This window comes from Nothoprocta perdicaria, unplaced genomic scaffold (genome assembly GCF_003342845.1).
Source record: "Nothoprocta perdicaria isolate Ctin4 unplaced genomic scaffold, notPer1 scaffold_342, whole genome shotgun sequence".
NCBI lineage: Eukaryota > Metazoa > Chordata > Aves > Tinamiformes > Tinamidae > Nothoprocta > Nothoprocta perdicaria.
Window position 1 is genome coordinate 545743 of NW_020455580.1, and position 22838 is coordinate 568580.

The 22838-nt window shown below is 61.8% G+C and overlaps 4 protein-coding genes across 4 annotated transcripts; 1 reads left to right on the top strand and 3 right to left on the bottom strand.

The window, feature by feature from the left end:
- Position 1: 1 nt before the first annotated feature.
- PPIB (peptidylprolyl isomerase B) lies at positions 2-1433 on the top strand (the record flags this gene model as incomplete). Its single annotated transcript, XM_026043957.1, has 5 exons — positions 2-82; positions 302-415; positions 526-619; positions 873-1057; positions 1141-1433. Coding segments are annotated over 5 exons (597 nt in total), but the record flags the coding sequence as incomplete, so codon positions are not given.
- Positions 1434-1890: 457 nt separating this feature from the next.
- SNX22 (sorting nexin 22) lies at positions 1891-3237 on the bottom strand. Its single transcript, XM_026043958.1, has 6 exons — positions 3169-3237; positions 2664-2747; positions 2482-2586; positions 2286-2374; positions 2100-2167; positions 1891-2006 (listed from the first exon to the last, which is right to left on the bottom strand). The coding sequence occupies exons 1-6, from the start codon at positions 3235-3237 to the stop codon at positions 1891-1893; spliced, it is 531 nt and encodes a 176-aa protein (XP_025899743.1).
- Positions 3238-4261: 1024 nt separating this feature from the next.
- SNX1 (sorting nexin 1) lies at positions 4262-16858 on the bottom strand. The gene is made up of 15 exons (XM_026043935.1): positions 16718-16858; positions 15579-15681; positions 14588-14724; positions 13296-13362; positions 12089-12132; positions 10318-10459; positions 9737-9815; positions 8991-9066; positions 7911-8024; positions 7707-7800; positions 7036-7241; positions 5729-5872; positions 5291-5371; positions 4956-5027; positions 4262-4581 (listed from the first exon to the last, which is right to left on the bottom strand). The coding sequence occupies exons 1-15, from the start codon at positions 16856-16858 to the stop codon at positions 4531-4533; spliced, it is 1551 nt and encodes a 516-aa protein (XP_025899720.1). The 3' UTR covers positions 4262-4530.
- A 1620-nt stretch (positions 16859-18478) lies between these two features.
- On the bottom strand, positions 18479-21593 carry PATL2 (PAT1 homolog 2). The gene is made up of 11 exons (XM_026043959.1): positions 21490-21593; positions 21263-21346; positions 21040-21178; positions 20650-20770; positions 20480-20577; positions 20080-20124; positions 19791-19939; positions 19419-19578; positions 18905-19045; positions 18722-18819; positions 18479-18632 (listed from the first exon to the last, which is right to left on the bottom strand). Exons 1-11 carry the CDS (start codon positions 21567-21569, stop codon positions 18479-18481), a joined length of 1269 nt encoding a protein of 422 aa, XP_025899744.1. The 5' UTR covers positions 21570-21593.
- Positions 21594-22838: the final 1245 nt, after the last annotated feature.

The window sequence follows — 22838 nt, forward strand, 5'->3', positions numbered from 1 at the left end:
GCTGGGCGCGGCGCTCCTGCTGCTGCTGCCCGCCGCCTCGCGGGCCGACGAGCGCAAGAAGGGCCCCAAGGTCACGGCCAAGGTCGGCGCGGGGAGCCGCCGGGGTGGCGGAACCGGGAGGGACGGGCCCGGCCCGGCCGAGGCGGTGCCGTGGGAGCGGGATGGCTCGGTTGCTGGGAGCGGGCCGGGCGCAGGCCCCGTCTGTCCCGGGGAYCCCGGGGATCCGGGCAGCGGGTGGTGTCGGGCCCGGCCGCGCCGGGCTGGCGCGTGCTGGCCTTGACGCCGCTCTAACCCCGCCAAGGTCTTCTTTGATCTGCGCATCGGCGAGGAGGACGTGGGGCGCGTCGTCATCGGGCTCTTCGGCAAGACCGTGCCCAAGACGGTGGATAACTTTGTCGCGCTGGCCACCGGCGAGGTGAGGTGCCACCAAGCGCCCGGCCTTGTCCCACGCCCTCCTCCTCGTCCTCCGGAGCCCTCCCCCGCCTCCCCGTCTCACTCGTTTCTCTCCCCTCCTCTGACCTCCAGAAAGGGTTTGGGTTCAAGGGCAGCAAGTTCCACCGTGTGATCAAGGACTTCATGATCCAGGGGGGAGACTTCACCCGCGGAGACGGCACCGGAGGTAATTTGGCCTGCAGAATTGTACCAGGAGCCCGAGGCTTCTATCCGAGCTCAGCAAACATGGGCAAAGCCAGTAATAGTCGGAGGGTTGGGGACTTGCCCGCGCTTGTCGGTCCTGCTTGAGGCAGCGCTGGGTCAGGTCCTGCCCCATCCCAGGCCTGGGGCATTTGCGGGTCACTTTGGGCTGACAGGGGCTCTCCCCTCTCATCCTGACTTATTTCCGACCACGCAGCCCAACCTTCCTCTCCCCTCAGGCAAGAGCATCTACGGGGACCGCTTCCCCGACGAGAACTTCAAGCTGAAGCACTACGGGCCCGGCTGGGTGAGCATGGCCAACGCCGGCAAGGACACCAACGGCTCCCAGTTCTTCATCACCACGGTGAAGACGCCCTGGCTGGACGGCAAGCACGTGGTGTTCGGCAAAGTGCTGGAGGGCATGGTAAGGGCTCCGAGGCTCCGCGGGGCGCCGGGAGCCGCCGCTGCGCCGGGCTGGCCCTCATCCCGGGCACGCTCCTTCTCCAGGACGTGGTGCGCAAGGTGGAGGGCACCAAGACAGACAGCCGGGACAAGCCCCTCAAGGACGTCACCATCGCCGACTGCGGCACCATCGAGGTGGAGAAGCCCTTTGCCATCGCCAAAGAGTGACGGTGCTGGCGGGGCGGCGACGCGGCCGGGCCGGGCGCCGCGCCGGGGGCTGCGCTGCCCCCCTCACCCACATTCCAGCCGGCAGCCGGGGCGCGGGCTCCTCGTCCCGTCACTTTTGTAGGAAACACACGCGCCAATAAAYGTGACCAAGGTGGTTTTTCTTTTTTTTAGAGAGAGACTTGCCTGCCTTCAAGGGGGACGGGTGGCTCCTCGGTTCAGGCACCCATCAGGGCCAGCCTGGGGCCGCTGAGGGGGGGTCTCTGCTCCCCGCAGGGTGCCCGGGAGATGCCCCGTCCTTCCCGTTCCGTTAACGGGAGAGCAGAGCCGAGGCTGCCCGTGGCGGGAGGCCCCCGTCAGCCCGGGGGGGGTTAGGACTCGCGCCCCGCTGGGGCAGCAGCTGCGCCCAGCACAGCTCAGAGCCCAAACCCGGAACAGGAGGGCGGCGGCAGGAGTCCTGTGCGGSAATGAGGGCAGGCAGAGCCCCTGGGCGCAGCGGGAGCTCCTGCGCTGCCTCTGCCCTGTTCCCCAGCTCCGTGGCTGTCCCTGCCAGCCGGGCTGTGTCGGTGCTGTGACCTCCCCRCGCAGCGTCCCAGGCCCCGCAGTGCTGGGGGGCGGCAGCGACGGCGCTCAGAGGCCCGGCCGCAGCCCCGTGGGGCGCGGGGGCGCTGCGTGGCACCGGGGCCGGCGCGCGGGGCCGTACAGGCCCTGCAGGACCCCCCTCAGCACCGCGTCGGGCAGCAGCTCTGCGGGCGACAGCGAGGGGCGGCTCAGGGCCGGGTTTGGCTGCCGGGGCTGTCACAGGCGGGGGTCCCCAGGGGCTGCRGCCCCCTCCTTACCCGGGGCGGGCGGCCGCGCATAGGGGTCTCGGCGGAAGCTGAGGACGGGCCGTGGGGCCGGGCGGCGGCTGAGGGAGCGGGGCAGAGCGTGGGTCAGGCCGGGCCCGTGGGGCAGAGCGCCCCCGTGCCCCCTGCCCGCACTCACAGGAGGCAGAGCGCCCCCCCTTGCCCCCTGCCCGCACTCACGTGGGGCTGCCGCCCTTGGGCTCCTGCGGCCGCAGCTGGAGGAAGTCGAGCAGCTCCGGGGGCAGCTCCGCGTTGTGGGTCAGGACGCCCTGCGGGGTGGGGGGGCACCCCCATGGCACCCGGGGGTGTCATGGGGYTAGGGGAGTGTCCCACACATATGCACCCCCCCCACACACCTCCCCCTGGGGCTGCTCACCTGCAGGTAGAGCTCCAGGCCCTGCCGTCGCTGCTCCAGCACCTTGGGCACCCAGTTGGGGACGCGGCGGGGCGGGAAGTCGGGGACCTTGCAGCTCTTCCTGATCTGGGGCGGGAGAGGGGCACGTGTGGAGCAGGGATTCCCCCCCCCCCCCCCCGGCCGGTGTCACCCCTTGTCCCCACCCGCTTGTGCAGCGCCTGGAACTCGCTGTAGCGCTTGGCCACCGTGTGTCGCCGGCCGTTGCAGAGCACCTCCACGCGGAACACCTGGGGAGGACACGGGCTCAGCCGGCGGCGCGTGGGGACACCCCCCCCACACACACCCCACACACAACCTGGGAGGGGGAGAGAGGGGACATGCACCTMTGTACCTTCTGGGGCAGAGAGCCACAATACCCTCCCCCTCTGAGCCCCGCCACCTGCGATGGTGGTGGGTGCTGCCCTTGTGGGAAAAGGGCACGGATGCGATGGGGTCCCCTGGGCAGGTCGGGGCCCTCCTGGCTCAGCCAGAGCCCCGGGGCCCCACGGGGGGGGGGGGGGGGGGGGGGGGGGGGGGGGGTGATCCGTTCCTCCCCGTTCCGGCCCGGGCAGCGGGGTCGGGGCCGCCGGGAGCCTCCCGGCCGGAGGACACGCGGGGGGGGCTCCACGCGCGGGACACCCGGGACCCCCCCCCCCCAGCCCCGCTCACCGTGTGCGGCCGCTCGGGGCCGCGCGGCGCCGCCGCGGGCTCGGCCGCGGGGATGGACACGGCGATCATGGACGGGGCGGCCGGGACGGGACCGGGCGGCGCCCGGGGACCCCCCTATCAGCCGGGCACAGAGGCGGCCCGGGGCCGCCCCCCCGCGGGTGCCGCCCCCCGCGGCGGCCTCGTCGCCTCCAGCCCCTCCGCGTTCCCGGCTGAGGAAGCGAGACGGGAGGCACGGGACGGACGGGACGGGACGGGCGCACGCGGCGCCTGCGGGGGGGTGGTTTTCACTTCCCCAGCGCAGCCCGTGGCCGCAGCCGCCTCCCAGGCTGGAGGCCGGTGCGGGGTCCCCCAGCACCATCATCAACCCCATCACCACCACCATGGTCATCCCCACGGTGCAGGCAAGAAGGCGCCTTTGGCCCTGCCAGGGCTGTGTCCCACCGAGCCGCAAGCAGCAGAAGGGACCAGAGACCCTTCCTCCGAGCTCGGAGAGGCAGCCGGGTACCGGCCCTGGCACCAGCCCCTCCGCACACCCCCATTCCCCCAGGGCATTACCGTCCTGTGGGGCCCAGGGCTCCCCAAGCCTGTGGGGACAACAGCAGCGGGAGGCACCYGCCCTTGCCCCAAGCCTGCAGCTTGCACAAGTGTCTCGGGGCACCTGGACCTGGGTGTGAGGGAGCGAGGGCCGCAGCGCTGCAGCTGCAGGACAGGCCCGTGCTACCTGGGCACCATCTGCTTCCCCTGCAGCCGGCAGCGCTGAGACGCAGCTCCGGGCTCCAAAACAACAGCCTRTTCTTAGCTTTCCGCAGCGCTGTGAGGATAAAGTTTAATCAAAAGCCAAGGCAGACGGCTCAACACAGCCTCCAAGGTCACGGGTTTCTCARAAACACCACCCCGCTGCCCCTGGACCAGGAGGAACCRCTGCCTCCTCCCGCACCCCCCACCRCTTCCCACCATCCCTGCAGCCCCAGCCCTTCCCACAAGCAACGCAACAAGCGTGTTTGCCCTGATACAAGTTTTATTACATAATCTTAATGGCACTGCAGGAGTAAGATAGTCGTTAGAGCCCTAAAACGCAGGCTGAAAAATATACATTTACATGTGTCATTAACCCCCCTCCTCACTCTTCACCTACTGCAGGGCTGGTCTTAAAGCAGGAAACTAGTTTCTCTTCAGTAAGAAAATATATGTAGCTAAATGAAAAATATACAGTTAGAAGAGTTACTGGCTTATAAGCTGCTTGCTTGGGGGTTAAACCTCTACTCGCTCCAGAGTGTTTAGCTACGAGTCATTCGTGTGTAAAAGACAGAGGTATAGTGTATAAAAAGGCAAAGTTCAGGTACTCTCGTCTGCTTGGTCCGGTTAGGAAATCGCCTTGGCTTCGGGCAGGAACGCTTCCCAGTACTTCACCAGCTGCGGAGAGAGGGCAGAGTCAGGAGCCACGGTCGCTCTGTCCGCCCCGTTCAAGCCCTAAGACACCAGTTTTCTACATGCAGAGTTGAAAACTGTTTGGCGGAGGCAGMAACCTGCCCTTGGTGGGCACCAAGAGCTGTTGGGTTCAATTACGCAGCCCACAAACGTGACCCGAAGCCAGGGGGGAAGCAACAGCTTGGATTCTGCACCAAGCAGCCTTCCTGACAGGCACTGGGCTCTGTCTGGGGACTCATCCCTCCCCAGCCCGTGGGGCCTCCTCACTCTGCTCGCATTTGAGAGCAGAAGCTCCCTCTGAAGAGGGGACACCGCTCGGACAAGGGGACAAGTGGCTGCCAGCGGGCGAGGACACTGACCTGTTGCTGAGAGTTTAGTAACGTGTCAAGGTATTTAGTCACGTGGTTTCTGAAGTCCTTTGATTTCTCTTTCTGCAAGAGAAAGTTGCATTAGCAGGTACAAATCTGGACTAAGCCCTCCAGCATGAGGGTGGGACAGGACCTTCCTGTCCCTCCTGGGACCAAAGGAGCAGCATGAGGACATGAAACAGGGTCACGCTGAGCTGCTGAGCAGCACAACAGATCAGCAGGTTCCAAGGAGCTCTGCAGATCTGTTGTCATTTTAGCTAGACAAGCTCAGCCCTCACAACCCCCTCCCAGGCTCAAGAAGAACTTAAGGGTTAGGACTAGCTTACCTCAAACCGTATCACCTCCTTGCGGATCACAGCAGAAATCCGCTCAAAGTCCCTCTCGTACTGCGTCACGCGAGACTCCCACTGCGGAGAGAGGACACGGGCTGCACCCGGGCAGGGAGACGACGCTTTCGGCGCGAGGAGGCGCCCCTGGAGCGCAGCTCCGAGGGCGCCGGGGCCCCTCACAGCAGCTCAGCGGCCCCGCGCTCGGGTCCGYGGGATCTCTTCCCAAGGAAGCCGCATGGATGCCCATGGAACACGAGCGTGGGTGCCCCCTCCTGTGGCAGCTGCAGCTTCCCACAGCGCCGGCCAGAAGCTGCCGTTTGCTGCGCGGGACACCCTCTTCTAAAGGGAAGGGGGGCAGCCCTGCCCTGCGTGGCCTGCGCGCCCGAGCAGCAGCGCCGGGAGAGGAGGGAGCCAGGCGGGCTCCGCGCTGCCTACCTCCGAGATCTCCTCCTTGGCCTGCTGCAGCTTGTCGGGCTTGTTGGCCCACAGCAGCCTGGCCTCCAGCTCCCTCTTCTTCTGCAGCATGTTCTGGGCGTCCTGCCACCTCTGCCAGGTCTTCATGCGCTGGTCAAAGGCTCCCTGAAAGGAAGCAGCGGGGAAGGAGTTGCCACGTGCCCCGAACGCGGCAGGAGAGGCCCCGTGCACGGGGGGCAGCGCAGGTTCCGCCTCAAGGCTTAGCAGGGCGTTCCCTGACTGCGCAGTCAGCGGAGCCGCACAGCTCTGAGGCGTCCCCACCTCGAGGCCTGCCCAGCCCCGGCCCTGCCGCGTCCCAGCACACGGGGCCTGGCACCAGGGCGGCCGCGGCCGGCTCCGCACGGCGGCTCCAGCCCCGGCAGCCCGCCGGGCACAGAGCTCAGGGCCTGCAGACCCTGGTGCTCACGCTCCCGAGGGCGGGCGTTTGGCAGGAGAACGCTGATTTTAGCGGATGGGCCAACCACTTGCCCGAGCATGGAAGGTCCATTAGACTTCTCCATGCACCCAGCTAGGCCGGGGGGAAGAGCAGAAGAGGCAGTGAGCAGCGTCCACAAGCCGGCCAGGACGGAGCAGCCAAGAGGCAGCTAAGTSTTCGGCAGCACTGGAATATTCACGATGCATCTACTACCTTCAGCCCTAGAGCTGTGTCCCGCTCTGGGGCACAGACACCTCCCGGCACAGAGGAGGCTGTGTCAGACCTAGGAACTCAGCCTCACGTTTGTAACTCTTGACTAGGGTGGTTTTGTTTTTCTGGTCTCTGCAACCTGGAGAACTGGCTGCTTGGGCACAGGACAAGGTCAGGGCAGGAGCAAGTTAACAGCCTCTCAGGCTCCCGGCCCCCTCGGCACTCATTGCTGTCAGTCTCCAGCAGCGAGCAGCGCGTGCCAGGCAGGCTGCGGGCATTCCAGAGCTCTGGCTGCTGCCCAGGAGAGCTCGTCGGCTCTATTTGTAACTCGGGTCACYGATTTAGAGCCTCTGCAGGAGCAGCAGCCTCTGCCGGGCTGCAGACCACCCTGCGAACCACAGAAATGCTCCATATCCCCCTTGGAGAAGGGCACAGACCGGCCTCACCTACCTCGCTGTTCCGATCTGAGCCCAACACGTGCACAACTCAACAAGCAGCAGGTCTGCCCTCTGCCTGAAGAGATGAGAGAGACCCAGGGCCCCACGCTGGCATTTAGAGAGCCGGTGGCATCCCGGCACACGCGGGCCCCGGAGCGGCGCTCGGACCGGAGCTGGGCTCCGAGGACGGCTGCCGCAGCGCTTACCCGGACGACGGCGAGCAGGCGGATGTAGTCGCCCAGGAGCTCGGCCAGGAGGAAGAAGTCGCTGTTAGCCTGGTCCTGGTGCAGCTGCTCGATCTTCTCCTCCACCTCGGCCAGTTGGGACAGAGCCCGCGACAGGGCCGTGTTGTCCTCCGAGCTTCCCAGCATGGCCAGGCTCTTTGCAAACTGCGCTGTGTTCAACGCCAGCTCTGGGGAACGGAGTAAGAGAGTGAACCCCCGCCGGCCTGGAGGCTGCTCCGGGAGCGGCTTTTCTCCCGCGGGACGGGATGGTGGGAGCAGGGCCGGCAGCTCCGGCCAGGAGGGGAGGCGGCAGAGTGGGAGGACAGGCAGGGATTCGCAGATGTCAGCCAAGACACGCAGAGGAAGAAAAACATCCCAGCTCCCTGCCAGAGGATTGCTTGGAATCCACAGCAGGATCGACTTGGCTTTCGCGACAGCAACAGCCTCCACCCAGGAGCACGTTGGTGCACTTTAACACCGCAACCCTCCCCAGTCCTACCGGCTTAGGAGATGTGGGGTCATCATTTTGCCTTCATCATCCCCAGTTAAGAGGCCAAGAGCCATCGACAGCTCCAAAGTGCCTCCCAGAGCACTGCGCACCAGCCACCTCCGCTCAGGCACGGCCACGGCTTGACGTGGCTCGAGCTCCTCACCTTTCCTGTGGTTCACCAGCATTTCCACGACGGCGTGCAGCTTCCGGAGCCGCTGCTCCTCACACTCCACCTCCTGCAGCTTCTCCTCGAACCACTGAAACGGGCGAGCCCGGAGCTGAGTCTCACGGCCGGAGCACGAGCTGCTGGGCTCACGCAGCTCTGAAGAGGGGAGCAGGGACCTCCTGGAGGGGTCCTGGCACTTACTATGTCCGATTCATTCATCTTGATGGTCATTTTACTGACTGCATCGGTAGCTTTATTGAACATCTTCAGTATTCCCGCTCCACTCAGGGCCTGGGTGCCTACTGCTCTTGGCAGCTGTAAAGAAGCAATGAGAGAAAAGAGAGAGAGAAAAAAAAAAAGGTTTGTTTTGTCAGGAGATGAAAGTAGCTTTGAGAAGAACCATGACTCTCCCTGTGGTATTTGTGCGGATCCCTGACAGCGTTTATGCGTGCAGCAGGACACACACCACAGCTACGGTGAAGAACCAGCCAGACTATCCRAGCATCTGCACGAGCCACACAGCATTCCAAGACTTGACTTGGGACTCGAGCCATTTTCAGGCAGAAAAGGAGCTCTTGACCTTTCCACAGCGAAGCAGAACACATTGGCCCAGGCACCAGGGTGACACAGCACTTTAAAAACCACCCTTGCAACCCGAATCCCTGCAAGTGGAACCGAGAGCTGCCCAGGCTGCCCCAGGTGACGCAAGCACCAGGGAACAGGGATTTGGAGCATCTCTCAGGAGGCAGCAGCAGTTTGTGTTCCCGGGACACCACAGGACAGAGGTGCCCTCCCAGCCCCCTGGAACGTCCTAGGGCTCTGCCTCAAATTTCTCAGCCTCTAGTTTCTCAGCTTCTAATTTCTCAGCTCCRGGATTACCTCAGATATGCACTTCCATAAGGAGCCAGTTTTCCCCAGGGACATCCACCCTAGATGGATTTCCAAGCATACCACTCAGTTCCTACTGAGGTGGAAGTTCAGCACAAGCAGACTCCTATTGTGGATTTCAGAGGAAAAAGGCTACCCATGTGCTCAAGGTGGCCCAGCTCCTGACATGACTTAAGTAAGTTAGGGCTCATTATCAGTGTACTGCATTTACTAAGCACTGACACAAGAGAAAAAGGACATTCTTGTTGTCACTGGCGGTTAAAAGCTCTTACAGCCCTTCTGCTTCTTGTTGAGAAGAGCCTGGAAATGTCATGCCTTGCTACCTTCTTGGACAGCACTTACCCTTCTCTACTTCCAAGGTATTTGTGGTTAATGCTAGCTCACGGTACTGACCTCCTCTTTTTCCAGGAACTCCCTGACGTCCGGGTCCTGCAGCATTGTTGGATGGCTGACAACTCTCCGAAGGTACCTGCAGAGTGGAGCACACCCGGGGTTACTTCTGTTGCAGCAAACTGGGCTCAGAGCAACCCCACTGAGCTGTAACCCCATGTGCAAGTCAGCTGCAAGGCTACTCTGAACTGGCCAAAAGTCAGGCTCAACAAGCTGTTCTCACCCACCCATCATGCAAGAGGCTTGCTTTCCTGTGAACTCTAGCGATACTAAACTTCAAGGCCAGACCTGCCTGACACTCAGTTAATATTTGGGGACAATCAACAACAAGTTACTCAAGACGCAAGACTAGATCTTCATCAATTGGTGTCTTCATCAAGGACCTTGCCACTAGCCCTTCAGGGGACAAACTGGAGGAGAACAGTGTCCCCGTGCTCTCTAGAGCAGTCAGTACAGGTAGCAGAGGCCACTGATGGGCTGTGTAGCCAGGGCACCAATTTTGGGGGAAACCAAGTCGTTCTTCACCTGATCTGCACTGCTGGCACAAATTCCTGCAAGGTYTTTCCAAGCAGGGGCTAATTGAGAGGTAAAGCAGTTCTCTGCAGCTGTAACTCCTCAGTGCCCTTCAGCTTCACTGCAAACCTAGAAGCAGACTGCTTCTCATGTAGGGAGGAGAGTGCAGCCAGTCTGACCTTGCAGAGGTCCCTTGCTTGGCTCAGGCACGAGGGGATAGTTGTTTGGATCTGTACCTCTCTAGAGCAGCCCGTCTTTTTTCTAGGAACTCTGCAGAGGAGGAGTCTTCTTTCCCAACTTTCACTTTGGTCATTCCTAGCACAGGAGGAAGATGCAATCGATGAGTGACTTCAGCTGACCACACGGGAGTCAGCGAGGGCTGTTACTGAGTACAGACTATCAGTATGGCTGCAGAAGTTGGGCTTTTACGATAGAAATTAGATCTCAAATCAGCAAGAACTACGTGGAAAATTAAGACTTGCTTGTACCCACGCCTGGCAAAAAACTACAACCAGAGAAGAGGCCGAGGATGGCCAGGCAAGACTGGCAGGGTAACAAGTCTGGGCTCAAGTGAACAGGAACTCAGTTACAGTGCGCAGTGTGTTTCACTCACTCAAGCAGAATCTGTGAACTCCAAGCTTGAAGCCCCGAGCCCTGGGGAGCCCRTACCCCCCGCTTTGGCTGCACCACAAAATGCAAATCATTTTCAGCAGCCTCCTCCTGCTCTGCAGCTCTCTGCTCAGGCCTGGACCGCAGGCAGGAGCTCAGCAGCAGAAAGGCTGGTTCCAGAGCAGGGCTCGGCTCCTCTGCTGCTCACCTATGAGGCTCTTCTCAGGCGGGGGAGGAACGATGAACCCGTTCTGCGCATGCTTCTCCGACAGCTTCTCATACAGACCCAGGAAGTCACTGAACCTCCTTTTCACCGAGAAGTGCTTGCTCCTGAACATCGGCAGGCTTGTCTGGGGAAAGAGAAGAAAGTCAGGCCCSGCTTGCCCCGGAAACCTGTCCCCACACGCACAGCCTCAAAGCATCGTTTGTGCTGTCGGTGCAAAAAGAACAGAGCTCTGCAGGATGAGGAACAGGCAAAGCTAAACCGAGCAAGCCTAGGCCTAGGCTAAGAGGCCTCCTAAGAGCTCTCTTCAGACTAAGCAGCAATATTAATGCTATTAAAGAACAGAGCAGCTGTTACTGTGGCCACAGACGTCTCAGTAAGCCCTGTGCATGGCCTAATCCCACCATCCCTGCTCTCCACAAGAAGGGGGACCACCCTTGGGTTACAGCTTGTCTCCCCAAGACCACAAGTGGCTTCTGACAGTGTTACCAAGGCAGGGCTGAAGGGGAAGCCACCTCGGTAGGTAACCCAAGGGTGATCTGATAAAGGTCCCTTCCTGYCTCCACCACCAGTCTGTGGGCAATGCCCCAGATACTGAGGCTCCACACACCATCCTCCATGGCAGAATGGGCACCGAGTGGGAAAGTCACTGCAGGGTGGATGCAGAGAGTCGAGACTCGCACGGCTRCAGTTTTAGCAACATGATGAAACTTGTCTAGGAAGCTCAGTGCTGCCTGGACCTGGCGTTCAGCAGGACCTGGGGAACCCCAGGCAGGTCAGTGAGTCAGCTCTCTTCTCAGTTAGACAGGAGTTGTGGACCTACAGTGCAATGTGGCAGCTGCTGGAATCCTACACACGGAGAACACCCATGCTCCAGGCTTTGGATACCTGGCACTACCGAGTCCCTTTTTTTTTAGGGTACCAGCTCCACTCAGTCCCTCTCAGTTCACTTTACCCACCGTGAGGGACCCATCCCATAAAAATACCCAGCTAAAGCACATCAGTTACACGATTACCACCATCTCAATGTTCCTTTATAACTACCAAGTACAAGCAAAAAGCTCCTTGAAAACCTGTGCCATAAGCTGTAAGATCCATGGCTAGTAAACAGCCTTTGAACTGGATTATTAATATCTGACAGACAAGAGCTCTCAACTCTGCCAGAGACCCAGAAGGGCTGGCAGTCACTGCGGTAACTCAAGTCAACTCCTCTGAGCACCTAAGCTGAGAGCCAGCCGTGCAGGGGCAGCATTGCTGGATTTCTCCTCCAGAAGTTGTTCAAGCCCAAGGCAATGCCACGCTCCTCCACTCCTGCAGTCTAACAGCTGATGGACAAGTACCTAGGAACAACTTTTCTGCAGAGCTTGGAACAGCAGCCCACAGCTGCTCCTGGAGGCCACGTTTCTTGTCACTAGCCCAGGAGAGTGGGTCCTGACMGCCACCTAGTTACAGCAATAACTCCTCCGAGTACAGCCCAGCTCAGCCTGATGTCACCATCAACACACAACTACTAGCAACAGAGCTGGCGCCTGGGGCTCTCCCTAAAGGGTGTCCTTCCTCCTCCTCACCCAGTGCTGAGCTGGGACATCAGCCAGGGCTGCAACTGAGTGGCTGAAGTGAGGAGTGCTCTTTCAAGTAGCTTCAAAACCTACTTCTCAACTACGCTCGTCCCTTGGTCCCCCAAACGCCTTGTGACTGGGTATTCAGRCATCCTGGAAGACTGTACCCCACCAGAGGGGCACAGGGCGGGACATACCTGCGTTGACACTTTGTAGGCTACRTACGCATTCATGCCGTCGCCTGTGGAAAACAAACAAGACGTTAGGACCCCAAGCCTGGTCCTCTCCATCACCCCCTCGATGTTTTGCAAGCCCCGAAGCACGAGGCTCTAGGGACCTCCAGGCACCCGCCTATGTTCCTGGCTCCGACACGAGTCCCGCTGCAGTGACAGGGCCCTGCACCCTCACGCAGGACTTCAGGCAGCATCTCCAGCTGCACGCAGGACTGCAGCCCCTGCCCCTCAGGCAGTTACCGAGCCCTCCTCTTCCTTCCCGAGGCAGCCAGCCCTGACAATCAGTCGCTTGTTGCACGGGCAGCGCTTGGGTTAACTCCACACATCTGCTCRGGCCGCACAAGCCCGTGGCTGTGCGCACATGAAGCAGTCTATTCAGAGGGCGCAGGCCAGACGGCTCCTGGCTCCATGCRGTTTGATTCCGAGACATCACAGGCAGCTTCCTCCAGCTCGTACAGAAACCCCTTTGTTGGGCAAAGGGAGGGTTTACCTGTTGGTTCAACTGAAGGGCATCTTCAGGAGACTGATGCTACCCCTACAGCACCTCCAGAGCATCTTCCAGCTCCACAGCTCATAAGCCAAGAGCTGGAACAAGCTGCCACAAGCGAGGCTGCTTTGCTGGCTGGGACCAGATGCCACCTAAAACTCCCCACACCCCAGGGAGGGACAGAGGGACAGCCACAGAGCTGGTCAAATCGCTCTGATCCCCACTAGCAGCACAGAAAAGGCCTCTTGCTTCTCGGCGCTCCACAGCTGCTAGGCAAGGTGGCAGAGCACGGAGCAAGATGCTTAGTTTGAAGTGAAGGTCATTTTGCCTCTTTGGTGCCAACCACACTTTATCCTGGAGATAAAGTGAAGCTGGACAACAGCACAGCTGTAGGCACTGAGCTCTGCTAGCTGAAGCAGAGGCTGGTATCACTGCCCTCCTAAATGTTCTCCTGGCTCCCTGCTTTTGAGGCTTTACAGAGAGGATTTCTGCCCCACGTTACMTAGATTTTTAGGTTTTTTTACTTTGTTTAGCTTTGCTTTCTCTAGCTCTTGGAAGAAGCTTTGGGGAAGCGAGTGATCCAGCTCGAACTGTGGCAMGTGGAGATAATATCCACGTTCAGTCCTACTGGCAAGCGTGGCGGCCTACAGCAGCTTCATCGTTCAGGACAGGACGTTAACTCACCAACTTTCTCCGGGTCACTCACTCCGACTGTCAGCTCAAATTTGTCCTCCTGTTCCTCCTCTTCCAACTGTTTGGCGTAAGAACATATGGAGAGTAAATTAAATCCAGAAATCCAGACTTTGATCTTCTCCAAATCACAGAATTTCAAAGATCAAAGCGAGCTTTCCATGGTGCRAAGGCATCTTTGGTACTTAAGTCCGGCCTAGGAAATTTGCAAAGCCCTTRGGCTTCTTGTTTGTGTTGAAGCCACCTGTTCCAGGGATCCCAGCTTGGATTTGGCCTTACAACAAGGCCACGTGCACAGAAGGATGTGCAAACTGCTACAGTGCTAATCTGAAAACCTGCAGAGCCCACTCTCACTCAGCTCGGTACAAAATTAGTTCCTTYTAGCTGTTTTACATCACAATTTCAGTTCTTGTCTGAAAGCACTTGAGGCACCAAGGCCACAAGGTAAGCTGTGTGCACAACAAGGGGACAAGGACTGCAGCAGCACCCAGCAGATCCAGTCTGAACAGCTCTCCCAACATTACCAGGACAGACCAAAGGCTAAGGGGTGCACACGTGAGCAGGGCCACCTCCAACAGACCCACACGTTTGCTTAGAGCCCCTTGCAGTCCTGCAAGCGTGGAACAGGGTTAAAGGCCTGGATGAAGCTGAGAGCGATTCCAAAGAGCCTTTGCACCTGAAGGTCACGGCTTATCAGCGAGCTCAGCGCCCATCCTATCTCTGCATGGCTTCCTTATCTAAGCCAGGCCAAAGCTAACTTGAGGTGCTGCCCCTGACAACACTGCAGAAAGTCAGTTCTCACAAGCTTGGTGGTGCTCAGGGCACAAAAGGAAACAGGTTGTCCTGCTGGCCCTGAAATAGGTTTGTTTCCCTACAGAGAAGTCCAGGATTCAGACCAAACGTCACACAATTACAAGTTCCACTTAGGGAGCCTGCATTCAGGACATTAGAAAAAAAAAAAAGGAAAGAAAACCCCACAATAAAAATCACACCACTCACCCCAAATGCAGCAACACAGGCTGCCAGAGCTCCAAGTCAGAGCTCTGGGCCACATCAGCTGCTTCCACACAAGCAAGGTTATGGTCAGGCTGACCCGAAGCCCATTTYGGTGGCATCAGGCTCAGACTGATGGCCCGAGATAAGAGCCAGGACRTCCAATATGCCAATTACATTTGTTGCATCGTTCCAGATGCATTTTTTTTTTAACTCTGCATAAACACACAGGTTTCTGCCCACCAGAGTCCCAAAGCGGCAGGGCAAGTTGGAAAGCTCGGAGCAGTTCTCACCTCCTCACAGCTCTTTGGAGGGTTTCTAGAAGAGGAGCTTGTGGCTACGTCAAACGGGGGGGCAGGATTGGATGCTTTGGCCAGTTCCTTCTTCTGGTTGTTCTGCGTGCTGTCTAGAGACAACTCTACAGTGGCATCTGTCAAGAGAAGTTTCAAGGGTCAGCCTCTCTACTTTGCGTTACTGGAAAGGTAATTTTGGCGTGTTCTGGGAGAGGTTCATGAGCTCTAGGGAGTAACAACAGACAATCAATTATAAYACCCATAACAGGACACCTGTAAGCGTGGAGAAGAGCTCAGCTTGATGCATCTTTCAGTGCAGGAAGAGCCTGTGACAAATCCTGCTGCAGAATATGAAGTCAGTGCAGGCTGCTGCTGGCAGCAGCAACTACACAGTGGAGCAGCTAGAAGCAAGTTTGATTTTCCAGGGCATACAGACCAGCCAGGAGGCTGGGGGCCTTCCCAGTACACTTCTCCACCCAGAGGGGGTCAAAACTCCCCAAAACAGACTCTTCTCTGGGTGGCTCTGACAGAGGGGTCTCACCCAGCCAAGAAACAGGAGAGCAGTGCAAGGACTGGCCCTTCTTGTTTCCCTTTCTGAGGAATATTACGTTTCCTGGTGCCTGTGGACAGCCATATCTCAACCTTCACCTGTGTGGAGGTGGGAACAACACAAGCCTTCTGTCTCTGGGAGGACATCGCTGCCTGAACGGCTTAAAATGACAACGCAAAAGCAAACCAAGTTTTTAGGCCTCTCTGGCTCCAAAGCAGTTAATCTGCTGCAGCCAAAAACCTGGAGGAGGCTCCTCTGACCTTCCCAGAAACACCGCTAGAGCTCGGTGCTTCCAGGCTGGAATGCAAGTCTGAGAGATAAAGCTTAGGATAAACACGAATAAGTGTGGTCTGGCCAYAGACAGGGCAGGGCTAGGAGGGAGATTACTCCAGGCTTAGATTTCAGAAAGCCCCAGAAAGTTCCCAAGAGATGCAGACTCACCTGCAAATAAGTCCTGATCATCTTGCTCTTCAGGAACCCCATTCTCTTTGGAGCTGCTGCTCACTGGGAGCAGAGATTCCCTTTTTGGTGCTGTGGGCTTGCTCTGTAAAAGAATTAAAAGCATGTAAGCAAGAGGTCATTTGCACTGAGAGGCAGAGCACGGAGAAGCACAGGACCTGCCTTTCCAGCCAGTGCCGCACAGGGTCAGCGCTACGACTCCTGTAAACGACATTCCRGAGCCCAGTGGCTGGGGCCTTCCAGGCTGCCATTCCTCTCCGAGCTGAACTAAAGCAGGGCCGCAGAGCCCTGGMACGGGCTGCCCAGGGAGGCCGTGGAGTCTCCTTCTCTGGAGATCCTCAAACCCCGCTTGGACGCAGCCYTGTGCCCCGTGCTCCAGGCGACCCTGCGTGTGCAGGGCGGGTGACTAGATGATCTCCAGAGAGGTCCCCTCCAACCTTAGGCATTCCATGATTCCATGGCGGAGCCGGRGCTTCCCGCTCGACGCTCGAGCTCTCCGCACGCTCGGGCTCCACGCACRGGGCGACGCTCCAGGAAGGAGCGGAGCCTGCACAAGGACGGGGCAAGGAGCCTCCAGCTTCAGCTCACGGGGAACGAGATTTGGGGTGAAACGAGAGGTGGCCCCAGAGCTCGGGCACCCACCTGCCTGCAGGGCAGGCACAGGGACCTGGTCCTGCGGCGCCTCTCCCCGCTCCGAGCCGGCTCAAGGAGCCCCTTGTCCTGCACGCGGATCTCGCAGCAATCCCCGCGGGCCGCTCCGGCCTCGCAGGCTTTCCAGCGGCGGGTGGGCAGGCGGGCACGGAGCGCCTCTGCGGACCCGCTCACGGCGGTCTCCCCGGACGGCCTTCCCGATCCCGGGTTTCTCCGGGACGCGGGAAGCGTCTGCTCCAGCGTCACAGCAAGGTGACTCTTCTGGAACGACCCGGTCTTCATTCGCTTTAAAGTGGATTTCTCAGAACAGGAAACAACTGCCCGCTGTCCCCTCCGTGACTGCGACCCGCCTGCCGCGCCGCGAAAGCTTCGCTTTCCTCCCTAAAACTCTTTTGTTTTTGCCTCTTCTCCCGCCTCTTTCGGGCCCCTTCCCCGGGGGATGCTGCGCCCGGCCGCCGCCCGCCACTCACGGCGCCGGTGAAGATGTCCTCGCCCTCCGTGTCGCTGTCGGCCGCCCCCGGCGCGTCGCCGCCGCCGCCGCGGGGCTCGGGGAAGGGCGGCGGGAGCCGCTCGGCGGGGGAGGGGGACCGCGAGCCGCCGCCCGTCGCCATGTCCGCCCGGCCGCCGCCGCCGCTTCCGCCCGCGCCGGAAGTCGCCGCCGCTACCTCAAGGCCCGGAGCGGGGAGGGCGGTGTCGGCCAGGCGGGGGCGCGCCGCACCGCCATTGGCCGCCGCCTGCGCCCGCCCTCGGCAAGGGGAGCCAATGAGCGCCTCGCGCTGCGGCCTCCGGCGGGCGTCGCTGCCTCCCCATGGAAACGGCCACGAGCTGGGCGGGAGGGGGCAGGGGGCGGAGCCTGGGGGCGGGGCCATCGCAGCAGAGGGGCAGGGGGCGGAGCCATGGCACGGCGGGGGCGGGGCCAGGATGCGGGTTGGGGTTAGGGCAGGATGGGGGGCCCGGGAGCAGCCCCGTCCCCCGGGGCCGACCCCGGCCRCCCCCAGTGCCTGCACAGACACCTTAGGGCCCCTTCACGGGTCCCATGAGGGAGGCCAGGGCCGGCAGCACTGCACCTGGGCCAGGCCCCATCCATCCTCAGGCCGCTCCTGCKGCCCTGGCCTCCCTTGGCACTTGCCTCCAGGCTCCTCTTGCCCTGCATTCCCACTGCCTTGACTCCCCTTTCCCTGTCCTCAGCTCCCCTGGCCCTTCAGGACCTGCCCCTTGCACCCAGCTCCCCCCCCGCCTGACCCCAAGGGGCTCCTAGGGGGGACCTGCACCCAGCCTACCCCTCCCTGGTCCCTGCAAGGCCAGGGAGCAGGACAGAGGCTCGTTAATCACCACTTTATTTAATTGAGTGCTGTACACACACACACACACACACTCCCCCCAGGTGCTCCCAGCGCCCCTCCGCAGACCCGGCCGGCCCCCCGTGCTCGTGGGCGCAGGGTGAGAAGGCCACATAAGTTACCCGTGTGTCCCCGTGCTGGTGCTGCCGGGCGGGGGGCAGGCCCGGCCCCTGCCCAGCACCCAGCGCCACCCGAGTGCCCTGCACCAGGGGCGTGTTGGCGCCGCAGCTCCAAGTCCTCGCGGCGGGTCCCTGCCCGCTCCCGGCTCTCCTCCCGCTCCCGGGGCTTCAGCACGGCATGGCCGCCTCCGACGGCAGTGGAGAGCACCTGTGGGGAAAACGGGGGTCAAAGCAGCACCTTGCCGCTCCCAGGGGTGGCTTCTTATCCACCCCTCCCAGAGCTGCCTCATGGAAGAGAGAGAGGTGACCTGGGACCTTGGGGCGAGGTGGAAGGCCACCACTGGTGACCAGGATGGTGGTGGTGGTGAAGCTTTGGTGTGATGCACAGGGCATGGCAGAGCTTGGGGGCAGCCCGCGACCTGTGTGCCCCAACAGCAAAGCCTGGTACCAACCTGCAAGGTGCTGGGGTCACCAACCCAGCGTGGGCAGGAGCAAAGACAGCTGCAAGAAGCACCTCAGCCCAGAGAGGCAGGGCTGGTGCCTCCACGGTTGGTGCCTCCCATGGTTCCCTCATGATTCCCAAGGGACCAGCGAGGCCCTGGCCTCCACTGTACCCAGCCAGCTCCAGGCGAGAAGCCTGAGCAGATGTGATGTCCTCCGCCATAAGAGGCCCTTGCAACACCCCTCACCAGGGCCTGCTTGTGCTGCAGAACCARAAGGGGAACAGAAAGAGGCAGGATTTCCAAGCACAGGGTCAGGAGCCAGGCAATACTCACTCCATCTTGGCCTCCARGTGGTGGATGGTCTGCTTGTCCAGGTAGCGGCAGAAGAGCGAGAGGAGGTTGCTGGGCAAAAAGAGAGGCTCCACCAGGGAGGTCTTGGGTACTTGAGAGAGTTCCCGAGCAACCAGGAACACGGTGTCCGTCCTGGGGGCACAAGTGCCATAGTGAGCGGGACCCCCTGCCCCAGCCAGCAAGGCCTGYCCTGCCATGGGACCTGAGGGACAGGTCCTCACCACTTCTCAAAGTCGCCCGTGTGCGGCTCCAGCGGCGCATCGGAGGACAGCAGCTTCTCGCCGTGACTCAACAGGGCGTAGAGCAGAGAGATCCCAAACTGCAGGCAACAAGGAGGAGCATCGCAGCCATTCCCTACCACCATGGTGTCCCCATGGGTCTTGGGATTCCTCAGGGCTGAGTACCTGGTTCTTCAAGGCCAAGGTGAGCGSGAGCTCGGTGGACTCAGGCAGAGGCCTGGTCATCTCCTGCAGGACCTCGATGAGCTTGCTGAAGGTTGTCCTGCCCACCATCTCATTGAGAGGGCCGTAGAGCAGGGGGAGAGACTGGGCAGGGCAGAGGGGAGAGCAGGGAGCTGAGACCCTTTGACCCATCACAGCTGCAGCCCCAGCCTCGAGCCCCATCCCAACACCTGCACAGGGATGCGAGGACCAGAAGGGTCCCTTGATGGACAACTGCAATCAGGACTGCTTTATTTAATCCTTCCTAGGGGCCTTTCCCCTCTGGAGAAGAGTGAGGCCAAGCGAGTCCCCTCACTCTCTAGAGGAGTGAGGCCAAGAGCCTGTCCTCTGCATCCATCCTCTTCTCCCCCACCTCATGCCAACCCCACCAGCTGCCTGGGCTTACTGGGAGCCAGCCGGAGGGTGCCCTAAGGAAGAGCAATGGGAGGAAGCTGCAGCCCCAGATCGAGAGACTCGCCTCGTCCAGCAGGTCCTTCTTCATGAGGAAGGGCAGGTGGTGGGTGATGGTCAGCAGGATCTGCTCCGCCTGCTCCTCGGCCAGGTGGGGCAGCAGCCGGGCCGTCAGCTTCTTGCCCTTGCGGACACACAGGACTTGCAAGAACTCGTCCTCTGCCTCCCTGGGGAGGAAGGCTCTGTTCATACAGGCCCTGAGGACCGGGAGCCCCACTGCCCAATCTGGGAGAGCAGCCAAAACCAAGGAAGAAGAAATCCAGCCCCCTTGGCTCAGTCCCCAGACCTTCCCACTCGCCCACAGCGGGTCACCCACGACAGTCAGAGCCCTGCATGGGTCAGGAAGTGCTGCCCGCTCCCGCACTGCGGCACAACTCACTCCTCACTGCTGCAGGTCTTGATTTTCAGGGCCTGGTAGATGCGCCCCACTTCCTGGCTCTTCTGCTCCTCAAAACAGGGCTGCTGCTCCTCCGGGGCCAGGGACATCTTGCGCTGCGTCTCTTCTACTTCGAGCAGCTGCAGGAACATCTGGAGAAACAGCACGAGCTAAAGGAGCAGCTTGGAGCACCCTCCTGCCCCCAGGTACCTGTGTCCCGGCCATGGCAGAGAGCGAGGCTGAGCTTCACCCAGCCCTGGCCGTGCCCGTGACGAGGCCTCTGCCTCCTCACCCTCTCAATCCTGTGCAGCGCGCGAAGCCGGTGGCTCCCTGCGGCCTGCACGAGGGGAGAAAGGAAGACACAGCTACAGCAGCACCAGGCACCGCGGGCGGCAGGGCGCTGGGCCAGCTGCTCCCTGGGCAGCAGACCTGGCTTCAGGACACACAGCGACCCCACGGAGGAGACCACGGCCAGGTCAGACCGCCTAGAACCCCATCCCTCAGCGTGGGACACGCCGGGGACCTGCCACCCACCTGGGTGTCACCCGACCCAGTGCCCCATCCCATGTGCTAAGGGCAGCATCAAAAGCCAGGGCAGCACCCAGGGCGAGCRCAGCACCCTGAGCTCCTAAAGCTCCCGCCGAGCTGCTCCAGGGTGTGGGGAGAGCTCGGAGCTGCGGCRCCCCACGTACCTCCTCCACGAGGGCATGGTGCACGGCATCGATGGCGCGGCGAGGGCTGTAGCAGGTGGACACAGCGACCTGGCCCAGCGAGCCCGCGATGCGCACCACTGCAAGAGAGGCRGGCGTGCTGAGCGCGCCCCACGTGCCCCACGGCGCCCGCCCGCGCCCCAGCCCCTCACCCGAGTCGTAGGTCTCCACTTTCTGGATGAACGGCGTGACCAGCTTGGGGGGCTCCTGCTTGTTGCGCCCGCCGAGCAGCTCCTCCTCGGCCTGCTTGCGCTCCAGCCGGTGGTAATAGGTCTGCAAGGAGGGGCAGAAAGGCAGGGGAGGGCAGAGGGAGTCAGCGGGGGACCCCGCCGTGTCCCTGAGGCTGCTCCGCTCCGGATGCTCCAAGGCCCCTGCAGGGGGGGGGTCAGCCCCAGCAGCCCGGGCGCTCTCTGGGTGCCAGAGCTAGGAATTGCTGACCACGGATCGGGATGCAGCGTGGCATGGCAGCCCGGGAGCTCGGAGCTGCCCGGGAGGAGCTTTGGCTCCGGCYGGCTGGCATTACCACCTCTTCGGGCACTCACCTGGTAGTAGTAGTCGTCATCCATGTTCTCGCTCTGGAGCTGGATCATCTGCACTTTGATGACCCAGTCCTTCTCCTTGCTCGTCATGAGCCCACCATAAGGGTCCGCTTTGGGGGCCCACAGCTTCTTGGGGGAGATGCTGTCACAGAAGAGATGGCCCCGGGGYGTTAGCGCCGGCACCTCACCAGTACCTGCTGCGCCGGTGGTCCCGGGAGCCCCTCACCTCTGCGCCTGGCCGCCCTGCTGCTGCCGCTGCGTCAGGATGCGCTGGTGCTGGGGGTGCAGCTGCGTCATGTGGCTGGGCACGCTGCAAAGGAGGCCACACGAGGGCTGAGGACAGGGCAGACGGCGCTGGCTCCAGGAGCCATCCCCAAGGAACTGCTAGCTCCTCGGCTGAGGCTGAAGCAACCCCCCTCCTCCTCCTGCTGCTGCTGCTGGCCTTCCCGCTACCTGAGGTTCAGCTGGCCACTGGCTGATGGGCTGAAGAAGAGCGAGGGGTCCAGCGACGGGGACACGGGGCCGAAGTGCATGGCGAGCGGGCGCAGCGGCGTGCCCAGGTTGGGCGACACGGGCCCGAAAGGCGCTGGAGACGCAAACCCTGTGGCCTGCAGAAGAGCAGCGTTTGGACCGCCCTGTCCCGTTCCTGCCAGCACCCAAACCTGGGGTCCTGCTGGGTGCACTGAGCAGGGACTGCAAAGCTCCAGGGACCGGGCTACCCGCCGTGCGTTGCTGGTGCTCACACCGCAACACCGAGCACAACAGCGGGCCCCGCTCAGGGCACCTGGGGCAGAGGCAGCTGCAGAGCAGCCGCTGCGCAGGTGGCTCCGCTTTGCCCATCACGACAACCACGGAGAAGGGGGTGCGGGGGTAGGCGAGCGGCTGCGCGCAGCCCAGAGCTCTACCTGGCTGGACGCGAAGAGAGGAGGCGGCCGGCGAGGCGGCGCGAAGGGCCGAGCCGCGAGCGGCGGCGGCGGCTGCGGGCAGGAGCGCGGAGCGGTCACGGGCCGGGCGGACACGCCGGCCCCAGGACCGCCCCGTGGCGTCCTGGGGTCCTGCCCTTCCGTGGGGCCGAGCGGGCAGAGCCGTTACCTGCCGGAGGAAGCGCTGTGGGAAGGACTTGGGGGACATCACTCTGAAGTCGGGGCGCTTGAGCCTGGGCGAGCCCGCAAAGCCCCTCTGCACCGGCGAGCCCAGGAAGTCGAGGGGCACGCTGGCGGCGGGAGGGGGCCGCTCCAGGACCTGCAGGATGGCTTTGTCCTGTGGATGGGGGGCACAGGGAACATGTGCCAGGGCAGCGCAGGAGACCCTGAGCCACCCCGCGCTCCTGGACCCTCCTCTCGGACAGGGGCTTGGGGGGCACATCTGGATGCCCTCGGCACCCACCTCCAGCACGTGGTGGGGCGCGAGGCCGGTGGGGCAGGAGCTCCACGCAGCAGGATCCAGGGGCAGCTGGAAGACACGGGCGGTGAGCGAGGCAGGAGGYGCCCGCGGCGCTGCCCGCGGCCACGCGCCTTTACCCCGTCCTCCTTGGCAAGCTCTGCCCAGGCCGCGCCGATCCTGCTGTCCAGCACCGCCGAGTCCTGGCTCTGGGGGCAAAGGGAGAAGAGGGGGGCCCTCAGCGCCAGCTGCCATGCCCGGAGGCAGCGGGAAGGAGGAGCGAGCGGGGGGCGGCCGGGCAGGGACCACGTGTCCCCCTGCCCYGCTCGTGCATCACCTCCAGCGGGGGCTTGCTCTGCACGGCTCTCATCACCGCCGGGTCGCCCAGGTCGTTGGGCTCCTCCTCAGGCTCCTGCTCTTCC